The following is a 12,384-nucleotide window of genomic DNA, read 5'->3' as shown; positions in this document are numbered from 1 at the left end:
CGACCAACCACTCTGAGGGATCTACGCCGAATCGCCGTTGAGGAGTGGGACAATCTGGACAACAGTGCCTTTATGAATTTGTTGATACTATGCCACGACAAATACAGGCATGCATCAATGCAAGCGGACGTGCTACTGGGTATTAGAGGTACCGGTGTGTACAGCTTTCTGGACCACCACCTCTGAAGGTCTCGCTGTATGGTGGAACAACATGCAATGTATGGTTTTCATGAGCAATAAAAAGGCCGGAAATGATGTTTACGTTGATCTCTATTTCAATATCCTGTACAGGTTGCGGAATTCTCGGCACCGAGGTGATGCAAAACTTTTTTTTTGGTGTGTGTAGATAAACCAGAGAAGGAAATCAACGGAAGGTAGAACTATAGATACTGTTGAATGGGGGCAGAGTAAACCAAATAAAGATAGAATTATTAAGGAGTAGTACAAATGAGATTAGCGATAAGATTATTAAAATAGGGAAGCATGTGGTCGACGAGGTGAGTGAATACAGCAGCCCAGTAAACATATTAACGCAAGATAAAGCAAGAATAATATACGAAGCAGACCAGCGCAGGCAAAGAGAGTTCCTCCCTAAAATAGGTCTGCTGGAATCAAACTGAGGCCCTCATTTCAAGAAGAAATTGCGGCGGAAGTACTGTACGTCTGAAGCTCATCTCTGAATCATGGACGAGGGGAAAAAATCAAAATAGAACAGAATAGAAGTTTTTAAGACGTGGAGTCACAGAAGTATGCTGAAAGTTGAAGAGGACTGACAAGATAAAAAAAAGGGGAGATTCTCCAGAGAATCGGCGAGGAAAGGAATATGCGGAAAAAATTACCACAAGATGAAACAGGATGATCGATATTATGTTAAGGCATCAGGGAACAACTTTCATGGTTGTAGAAGGAGACGTACAGGATGAAAACTGGGAGACAAGACAGACTGGAATATACCCAGCAAATACGGGTGGAGGATGCGCTACTCCGAGATGAAGACTTTGTTACACAAGAGAAAGTCGTGGCGCGCCAGATCAAAACAGTCAGAAGACCAAAAAATTGACTCATGAAAGTTCCACTGCAATTTCTGGCCAAGTTTAATCGAATTGAATTAACAGTATTTTGTCCAAAACTAAAAGAATTTAATGCACAATAAATCGTATCCATCCCAATTACTCAGAAAATGGGACGCGCGGGTGAGTCAACTTATCAAGTCGGGTATCAGCTAGACACGAAGCTATCCGTGTGCAGAGTACCAGTGACTCGCCGTCTGAACTGTTATGCAAGCTACAGACCAGCCACGTGTCATGTTGGTCATGTTGAGGTGAAGGCATCAACAGTAGCGAGGAAGGCGGCGATCTATATCTTTCATAAATACGATTGCGAGTGCCTGACAGCAATCAATCGCGTAGCATACGGTTCGATGCAATCTTTCTGAGCAACTTCTGCGAATCGATTCTGTAGCGCGCTTAAAGTGGCAAGTGAGTCAGTGTAATGTTGTCCATTTGATTGTTAGACTGATTACTTGTCTGCGCTGAGCATCAACTTACTCAAAGAAATAAACTCTGAGGAACATAGATCTCTCATGTTTTTCGACATGTTGTCATTTGGTGGTTACTCACGTCTGTTTGAATATACCGTGTACAAAACGAGAGTGGGGGAACAGGAAATAAAAAAAAATTAAAACATGTCTTTTGCAAACAAAAGTTTTCGAAGAATATTTCCTGCGGCAGACAAACCGACATTTTCAGCAATGTGCATGCAACTTGCGTGGTTGGATAATGAAGGCGCAGAATAACCATTTGGTAATCGGAGTTCCTATAATATGGCGCGAGGCATGCAACCACACCACAGACTCACTTCTGCCTGGCATATGTCACGGGATTTTCCTACTACAAACTCGTGCATCCGTAAAGTATCCAGACGTTCGCTGAGTTTCTAAACCAACTGATCTCGATTCCATCGCTTGTGCAATAGGAATAGCACATACAAAATAAACAGTTGAGGAAAAACGCAGGAAGAGTTCTTTTTCAGCTTCCAGCAATGTACTGACCCTGGCCACCAAACTGGAGATGTTATTCACTTAATGAACAATGCTGACCTTTGTGACTTCAGCTTGACATTTTGTTAGTGCTAGAACAATTTTACATTTTCGTCACATATACAAAGAATTTGTAAATTTCTCTGCACTGAGTGGCATTGTTTCTTACTGTCCGGACATTCAAAAGTCTCACGTCAAGCCTCGGCGTGGAACACATCGAAGCATGGGTAGCGTTTATCGACTCATCTAAAACAAGTATGAAAGCAGTAATTTACACAATGGAAACAAATATGCATCATTATCGGTTGGATATTCTACTCACCTGAATGAGACATACTATTTCGCTACTTCTTGAAAAAATACGCTTTCAGGAGTATAAAAGGTATATCTGTGGTGATTAAAAGTTATCACTCTCATGGGACTGTAGACGGGGTACACCAAGAACAACGGTACAGTAGAAACAGAAAACAGCACCACACGAAGAAAAATTTGCAATCTGAAACAGAATGCAGCCAGGAAATAAAGTCTCCCGTGTGCCGTTGATGAACTTACTGAATGATACCGAAGAACTGCATAGGTGGCATTCAAATCGAAATTGTACATCTGCTGGCTATGTAAATGCTGTGAAGAAGCGCACCAGCGCGTACAAACAGCTGGGTGTCAAGATGTCCATCAGAATTCATCTCCTCAACTCACATCTCTACTTCTTCCCCGAAAACCCATGTAAGAGGTCCGAGCAGATGTAATTTCGATGTATTGCTCATGCGCTGCCTGCGATATGCAAGGTCTCTGACCAGAGAGCAGTGTTGACTGCAGTAGGAACTGTGTAGCTGTAGCAGTAAGTTGTTGCTAGTCTGGAGTTTGGTCTGGTGTATCGTCTTGGCTGGCCCGGTCGCGATGCAGCGATGCCGGAGCCTGAGTATTATTGTACAAGGTAAAAAGCAGCCTCGCACATATGTAGTAATGTTATCTCAAGTCGCATGTAAATGTTTTAAAACTCTCGTAATAATAATCTTCCTCATAAAAAGTAACTTTTAACAACCATTCATTTCAATTTAAAGAATTTACTAATTTCTCCCATCCATGATCATCCCGATTATTGCAGTAGAAAAATCAGTTGCTCCCTTTCATAAATGACAGATAGGTCGGCCAGCATTGCACAGAGCTGTGCCGGAAAATTTTATTGTAAGAGCAGATATATCCGGCGACTTCATTGAGGTAAGAATTTTTCCTTTTTTTCATTCAGAATGATCTTTCAGGGCCATGACGCAGCACTGATGTCGTCCAAAATTTACCAGGTTAAATTCACAGTGAATTATTGAAAAGTCATAAGGAGCGACAATTTAAATGAGAGGTTACTTACATTGTTTTATTACCAGGTTACTGAATTTATTTTTTTATTTGGGATGTTATACTGAATGTGAACGACAATCATAATTTTTACTGTTGAGAGGTTTAGGAATTTTTCTGTTGTGCGGTTACGCTAAGTGTGAATGAATTTTGAACTTAGATTAAATCAGAAAGAATTTTGTGTTAAGGTTAAAGTGAAAAGAATTTTTGTAGGGAGGTTGCAAATTAGAAAGAATTTTGTTTTGAGGTTACACTAAAATTAGAATCTTATCCATAATATTTATTTTTATTTTTGTGGGGAGGTTACACCTAGATTCAGTCAGTGACGAACAAGGTGAACGTTTTCACCAGTACATCTCGATGATCGAGTCATGGACTACAGTTCGCCACTTCAGCGTGAGATGCTTAACGTGCAGCACAAACAAGTCTACAGCAAAGAAATTCGAAAGAGGCACACCTTACATTAACGAAGCATTTCAGGCTGCTTGGATATTAAGTGCCTATTATATCTTTGCTAGATATTACTATACCGTCTGTGACACATAGTCAACATAGGTTTACAAAATATCGTTTTTGTCAAACACAACTAGCTCTTTATTCACATGAAGTGTTGAGTGCTATTGACAAGCGATTTCATATCGATTCTGGATTTCTGGAAGGCTTTTGACACTGTACCACACAATCGGCTTGTAGTGAAATTGCGTGCTTATGGAATATCGTCTCAGTTATGCGACTGGATTTGTGATTTCCTGTCAGAGACGTCACAGTTCGTAGTAATTGACGGAAAGTCGTCGAGTAAAACACAAGTGATTTCTTGCGTTCCTCAAGGTAGTGTTATAGGCCCTTCGCTGTTCCTTGTGTATATAAACGATTTGGGAGACAATCTGAGCAGCCGTCTGAGCAGCCGTCTTAGGTTTTTTGCAGACGACACTGTCGTTTATTGACTAATAAAGTCATCAGAAGATCAAAACAAATTGCAAAACGATTTGGAAAAGATATCTGAATGGTGCGCAAAATTGGCAGTTGACCCTAAATAACGAAAAATGTGAAGTCATCCACATGAGTGCTAAAAGGAATACGTTAAACTTCGGTTACACGATAAATCAGTCTTATCTAAAAGCTGTAAATTCAACTAAATACCTAGGTATTACAATTACGTACAACTTAAATTGGAAGGAACATACATAAAATGTTGTGGGGAAGACTTACCAAAGACTGCGTTTTATCGACATGACATTTAGAAAATGTAACAGACCTACAAAGGAGACTGTCTACAGTATGCTTGTCCGCCCTCTTTTAGAGTACTGGTGCGAGGAGTGGGACGAACGGAGTGCATCGAAAAAGTTCAAAGAAGGGCAGCATGTTTTGTATCATCATGAAATATGGGAGAGAGTGTCACAGAAATGATATAGGATGTGCGCTGGACATCATTAAAAGAAAGGCATTTTTCGTTGCGACGGAATCTTCTCACGAAATTCCAATCGCCAACTTCCTCCTCAGAATGCAAAAATATTTTGTTGACACCAATCTACATAGGGAGAAACGATTACCACGATAAAATACGGGCAATGAGAGCTCGTACGGAAAGATATAGGTGTTCCTTCTTTCCGCGCTCTGTACGTGATTGGAATAATAGAGAATTGTGAAGGTGGTTCGATGAACCCTCTGCCAGGCACTTAAATGTGATTTGCAGAATAACCATGTAGATGGGTCATGTGCCTCAACCTTACTATTTTCTTAGCTAATACCTTGTTCATTTATACTTCATGTAACAATATTAGATCTACTGAAATATAAATGGGTGAAGGAGTATATCTAGAGACGGTGTGTGATAGTGATTCAAAATATCCAAACCATTTGCCTCTATGTTTCAGTTGTCTTAGGTAACAAGTGTCGCATACCAAGATATCAGCCGATTTTTAAAATGTGTTTTCAGTGTAATTATAGTAGTAAGAATAGTTACTTATGTCTTATGTAGTATTTTCGATAGGCGGCAGGAAATACAGGGCGTTTCAAAAAGAAAGAGCAGATTTCAAACATTTATTTCTCAAAAACTACAAATGATAGAAACACAATTCCAACGGTCCTTCACTCAATATGAGTACCAAATGTTACACAACAAATATCAAAACTGTACCTCAATATGAGCACCATTTGTTACACGACAAATATCAAACCGGTATCTCATTTCTTGCCACACACGACGCAACTGGTGTTTAGTTACCGAATTCACGGCCGCAACAATTCGATGTCGTACCTCTTGAAGAGTAGCGGGCATAGGTGGGACATAAACACAGTCCTTTATGTACCCCCACAAATAAAAATCGCAGGGAGTAAGGTCTGGTGACCTGGGAGGCCACAGACGATGACATTGATCTTGTGCTCCTGCTCTTCCAATCCACCGTCCTGGAATGGTGTTATTTAGGTACCGTCGTACAGGTTCAGAGAAGTGTGGTGGGGCGCCATCTTGCATGAAGATGAAGTGATTTGAATCTTCCTGAAGTTGAGGAAATAGCCAGTTTTCTAACATGTCCAGGTAAATGGTTCCTGTGATAGTTTTCTCCATGAAAAAGAAAGGTCCATAAACTTTGTTTACCGAAATTGCACAAAAGACGTTAACCTTTGGTGAGTCTCTTTCATGTTGAATAACGTCCCTCGGAGTTTCACTCGCCCAAATTCGTACGTTATGCCGATTAACTTTACCAGAAATGTGAAACGTTGATTCATCTGAAAAAATTAATCGTTCGGCAAAATTGTCCTCTTCCATGTCCTGTAGAATTGCAGTTGAAAATTCGAACCTTTTGTTGTGGTCGTCAGGACGCAATGCTTGCAATAACTGCAGTTTGTACGGCTTCATGTGCAGACGGTTACTCAGAACGCGCCATACCGTTGTTTTAGACATGTTTAGTTCGTGACTTGCCCGTGTCGTGGATTTTCTAGGGCTCCTTTCGTAAGCTGCACGGACACGCTCGACATTTTCATCCGATGTGCGTGGACGACCCGTGCTTTTTCGCTTGCAGATGCAACCATCTTCTACGAATCTGTGATGCCACTCATAAATTTGCTTATGACGAGGCGGCTGTTTGTTGAATTGACGGCGGAATGCACGTTGCACACCAACAATGGACTCTAACTTTGCAAATTGCAGCACACAAAATGATCGTTCCTGTGGTGTCGTCGCCATTTTCCTACAAACAAACGCCAGCGCCACTGCGGATTTGCATGGAACTTCTGCGCGGACCATTGAAAAACTTTGAACCTTTCTCTGACAAGAAACGTTTGAATTGTGTTTCTATCATTTGTAGTTTTTGAGAAATAAATGTTTGAAATCTGCTCTTTCTTTTTGAAACGCCCTGTATTGCCAGTTTGTCGCAGCATATTCTCCGATCATACGTTTTGAACTGTAGACACTATAAATCTGGTCGTTACAATTCATCAAAAAATTGGTAGCCCGATTAGAACACTCGAATCACGGGAAATCGTTTTGCATTAGTGACCCTTGAATTCGCTGTGTCGACTTTCCATTATACCTCTGTGCACCTACACTGCTAACCTCTGTTACCGTCAACAGGCACTGACAGTGGCTGCTCTATAGTTGGCGATAGCACTGCTTGGGAAAAAAAAATAAAAAATGAAGCACGCAGAAGCTGAGGAGGAAAAGAAATGGAACTTTACGGGTTGGGAGGCTATATGACGTTTTTGCAGTGATTACAAAATAGAGTCAAATGTACAAAGAACTTGGATATGCAGGGTGTTACAAAAAGGTACGGCCAAACTTTCAGGAAACATTCCTCACACACAAATAAAGAAAACATGTTATGTGGACATCTGTCCGGAAACGCTTAATTTCCATGTTAGAGCCCATTTTAGTTTTGTCAGTATGTACTGTACTTCCTCGATTCATCGCCAGTTGGCCCAATTGAAGGAAGATAATGTTGACTTCGGTGCTTGTGTTGACATGCGACTCATTGCTCTACAGTACTAGCATCAAGCACATCAGTACGTAGCATCAACAGGTTAGTGTTCATCACGAACGTGGTTTTGCAGTCATTGCAATGTTTACAAATGCGGAGTTGGCAGATGCCCATTTAATGTATGGATTAGCACGGTGCAATAGCCGTGCGGTACGTTTGTATCGAGACAAATTTCCAGAACGAAGGTGTCCCTACAGGAAGACGTTGGAAGCAATTGATCGGCGTCTTAGGGAGTACGGAACATTCCAGCCTATGACTCGCGACTGGGGAAGACCTAGAACGACGAGGACACCTGCAATGGACGAGGCAATTCTTCGTGCAGTTGACGATAACCCTAATGTCAGCGTCAGAGAAGTTGCTGCTGTACAAGGTAACGTTGACCATGTCACTGTATGGAGAGTGCTACGGGAGAACCAGTTGTTTCCGTACCATGTACAGCGTGTGCAGGCACTATCAGCAGCTGATTGGCCTCCACGGGTACACTTCTGCGAATGGTTCATCCAACAATGTGTCAATCCTCATTTCAGTGCAAATATTCTCTTTACGGATGAGGCTTCATTCCAACGCGATCAAATTGTAAATTTTCACAATCAACATGTGTGGGCTGACGAGAATCCGCACGCAATTGTGCAATCACGTCTTCAACACAGATTTTCTGTGAACGTTAGGGTAGGCATTGTTGGTGATGTCTTGGTTGGGCCCCATGTTCTTCCACCTACGCTCAATGGAGCACGTTATTATTTCATTCGGGATACTCTACCTGTGCTGCTAGAACATGTGCCTTTACGAGTACGAGTACGACACATGTGGTTCCTGCACGATGGAGCTCCTGCACATTTCAGTCGATGTGTTCGTACGCTTCTCAACAACCCTCTTGACTTTCATTTATGGGGGCATTTGAAAACTCTTGTCTACGCAACCCCGCTACCAAATGTAGAGACTCTTCGCGCTCGTATTGTGGACGGCTGTGATACAATGCGCCATTCTCCAGGGCTGCATCAGCGCATCATGGATTCCATGCGACGGAGGGTGGATGCATGTATCCTCGCTAACGGAGAACATTTTGAACATTTCCTGTAACGAAGTGTTTGAAGTCACGCTGGTACGTTCTGTTGCTGTGTGTTTCCATTCCATGATTAATGTGATTTAAAGAGAAGTAATAAAATGAGTTCTAACATGGAAAGTAAGAGTTTCCGGACACATGTCCACATAACATCTTTTCTTTATTTGTGTGTGAGGAATGTTTCCAGATCGTTTGGCCGTACCTTTTTGTAACACCCTGTATAACTGCACAATTTGTATTATGTTCCACTTCCTCTGGCCTGAATGCATGCACCGTCACCGCTGCGAAGGGCGTCGCAAGGCCGCTGTATCTACTCCTGTGGCCACCTGATCCCCCAATTGTTGTATCTGGTCCTTGGCACGAGGGCGAAACTGACATCCGAGATGGTGGCACATATCTTCTATTCGGGATATATCTGGGGAACTTGCTGATGACGGGAGTGCTGCAACATCGCGAAGACAGTTCATAAACAGACGTGCCATGTGTGGACAGGCACTGTCTTTTTGAAAAATAACTCGCTATACTGTCGCACGAGAGAACACATGAGGGCACAGGATGTCCATCACGAGCCGTTGTGCCGTCCCAGCTCTGTCAATCACTACCCCTCGTGTCCGCGCCAAGAGTAACACCGCTGTGCTTCTCCAAAACATTGGAAGAATTGTACTTTTCCCCAGCTCGCTGCATACTCTCCGCCGATTGCCATCCGGGGTAGAACAGAACTAAGACACATCGCTGAGGACAATGCGACGCTATTCATCAGCTGTCCACGCTTTCCCGTCACGCCACCACTCCAGACTTATACCTCAGTTGTGTAGTCGGAACGGTGGCCTATGCATCAGATGATAATTACTTAGTCCGGCTGCAGGTAGTCTCCGATCAATGGTGCGGGACAACACACAATGTTCCGGAGTGTCCGTTAATTGTCCTCGGATGGCAAATGCAGATGCGAAGGTGGTTACGTTGTCCTCGGGGCGCAATACGGCTATGCTACCTTGCGGTGGTCAGGCATGACTGATCAGAACGTTGATCGCGAGAATGGCTGCCTACACATTCCCATGCAGTCCAACATCGCGCCAGTATCACATCCGAACGAACCACAAATCCGCATATTGCGCAATTAAAGCAGCCAGCCAAACGGAAACCTACTTTCTACAGTGACATTCCTTTCAAACTCAGCAGATGCTGTTGAAGCTGTCTCGCGAGTACGCAGCATTTCTATCCTTTACATTGATCGCTTAACATATGACGCTGCTCACGTCCCTTGTACACCCTACCAGGCCTGGGAGCAACGCTAATCACAAACAACGCTAATGCATTCTGGTGGGCGTTCTACCCATCACAGAAAATTTTACCTCTAATCACTTACATACCTGCCGATGGCTAGTACACGAACGTCGTCACACTGACATCCGACCATATCTTGTGACTGATTCACTTTTAGTCAGGCAGTGCAGTTACGGAGATAAGAGAGGTAATAACGGAAGACCAAACGGAAGTGCTCAGATTAAAAAATGCGTAAAGAAACGAAGTTGTCTTTCGCTCCCACTGTGCATCGAAGAGGCGTTGTCGGAAATTGGGGGGGAAAATCGTTCAGGAGTGAAATCACAATTCAGAGTGATGGATTATTGACAAGACTCGCTGGTTTCACTGCTATCCTTAGTCAATGTAAGTAACAACACAGGACCTGTTGAACTAAATGAACAGTACGAGGGAGTGCTGAAAAGTAACTCAGCCGAATTTTTTTTTATTCTGGTCTCAATATCAATTTAGGTATTAAATGTCAAGCATGTCAATTTCTCGCTTCACTGACACAAGTTGCAACCCGCTGCCGCTAGAGGGTTCTGAACTGTAGTGTGTAACAAACTATGTGATCAAAAGTATCCGGACACCGGGCTGAAAATGACTTAACTTCGTGGCGTCCTTCAACAATGCTGCAACAATACGTCCTGAATTAGTGGACGTGGTTAGGTGGAGAAGACGCTTCCGGTATTGTCAAACAAAACTAACTGGAAATCGCATGAAAAGTGGAGACTGTGGTACTCTGAGACGAGCGTATCACAGTCGATGCGTTAGTTGAAAAATATGAAAGTCAAACGTAAATCACTTTCCAGCGTTTTGCACGACATTTTGAGCATGGCGAAGGTTGCCACCTGATGGGTTTCGCCACTACGCACATCCATTCAGAAAGCCTTCCAAACCGAGGCAGCATTGGAAAGATTGCAACTGTAGCGGAACACCTGGCTGAAAATGACTTAAAAGTACGTGGCGTCCTCCATTGATAATGCTGGAATTAAATATGGTGTTGGCCTACCCTTTGCCTTGATGACACCTTCCACTCTCGCAGGCATACGTTCAATCAGATGCTGGAAGGTTTCTTCGGGAATGGCAGACCATTCTTCACGGAGTGCTGTACTGAGGAGAGGTATCGATGTCGCTCGGTGAGGCCTGGCACGAAGTCGGCGTTCCAAAACGTCCCAAACGTGTTCTATAGGATTCAGGTCAGGACTCTGCGCAGGCCAGTGCATTACAAGGATGTTATTGGGGAATGGCAACCCACTCTTCACGGAGTGCTGCACTGAGGAGAGGTATCGATGTCGCTCGGTGAGGCCTGGCCGCTACAGGCCGTGCATTATGAAAAGGTGCTCGATCGTGTTGAAAGATGCAATCACCATCCCCGAATTGCTCTTCAACACGGGGAGGCAGGAAGGCACTTATAACATCAATGTAGGCCTGTGCTGTGATAGTGCCACGCAAAACAACAAGAGGTGCAAGCCACCATGAAAAACACGACCACACCATAATACCACCGCCTCCGAATTTTACTGTTGGTATCACACACGCTGACAGATTACGTTCACCAGGCATTCGCCATATCCACACCTTGCAGTTAAATCGCCACACTGTGTACCGTGATTCGTCACTCCACACAACGTTTACCCGCTGTTCAATCGTCCAGTGTTTACGCTCTTTACACTAAGTGAGGCGTCGTTCGGCATTTACCGGCGTGATGTGTGGCTTATGAGCAGCCGCTCGACCATGAAATCCTAATTTTCTCACCTCGGGCCTGACTGTCTTAGTACTTGCAGTGGATGCTGATGCAGTTTGGAATTTCTGTGTGATGGTCTGGATAGATGTCTGCCCATTACACATTACGACCCTCTTCAACTGTCGGCGGTCTGTCAGTCAGCAGACGAGGTCGGGCTGCACGCTTTTATGCTCTACGTGTCCCTTCACGTTTCCACTTCACTATCACATTGGAAACAATGGACCTAGGGATGTTTAGGAGTGTGGAAATCTCGCATACAGCCGTATGACACAAGTGACACCCAATCACCTGACCACTTTCGAAGTCCGTAAGTTCCGCGGAGCGCCCCATTCTGGTCTGCCACGATGTCTGATGACTACTGAGGTCGCCGATATGGAGTACGTGTCAGTAGGTGGCAGCACAATGAATCTAATATCAAAAGCGTATGTTTTAGGGGGTGTGCGGATACTTTTGATGACATAGTGTCGCAGTGCGTAATTTAAGTATGTCGGTGTGTGAGAAAAACAGCGTGCTATAATCGAGTTTCAAACCGCAGAAAACTGTATAGTGTGCGCTGCGCGCGTCATCTGCAACAATCCGACGCCCTTGGGTTCACCGTCATAGATCATCCTCCATACAGTCCCGACTTGGTCCCGTCTAATTTTCATCTGTTTCAAGAACTTAAAGAATACCTTCGAGGACTTAAATTTGATAGTGATGAAACGGTGCGAGTAAAGGTGAGGTTGCGGCGCTGTCAACGAAGTCGAATATTCCACAGTGACGGTATCAAACAAATTGTCTCTCGTTGTGAGAAATGTGTTCGTCGTCACGTTATGTCGAGAAATAAATATGCAGACACGAAGAATAAAGGAATAAAATGTTAATAATGTTTGTGATTATACGAACTTTCATGCGAAAACTCGGAAAGCTTTTT

The 12,384-nt window shown here is 43.5% G+C and overlaps 1 protein-coding gene across 1 annotated transcript in view; it reads right to left on the bottom strand.

Annotated features, from left to right (window-relative positions):
- The window catches only part of LOC126159076 (beta-1,4-N-acetylgalactosaminyltransferase bre-4-like), a 51,105-nt gene extending 49,790 nt beyond the window's left edge, over nucleotides 1-1,315 (bottom strand). The window contains exon 1 of the mRNA XM_049916490.1: nucleotides 1,254-1,315. Coding sequence (XP_049772447.1) covers nucleotides 1,254-1,315 — 62 coding nt within the window. The remainder of the gene's footprint in view (nucleotides 1-1,253) is intronic.
- Between the last annotated feature and the right edge of the window lie 11,069 nt (nucleotides 1,316-12,384).

This window comes from Schistocerca cancellata, chromosome 2 (assembly GCF_023864275.1).
Source record: "Schistocerca cancellata isolate TAMUIC-IGC-003103 chromosome 2, iqSchCanc2.1, whole genome shotgun sequence".
NCBI lineage: Eukaryota > Metazoa > Arthropoda > Insecta > Orthoptera > Acrididae > Schistocerca > Schistocerca cancellata.
Note: the sequence above shows the minus strand (reverse complement) of the source record. Positions and strands in the feature narration are given on the sequence as shown.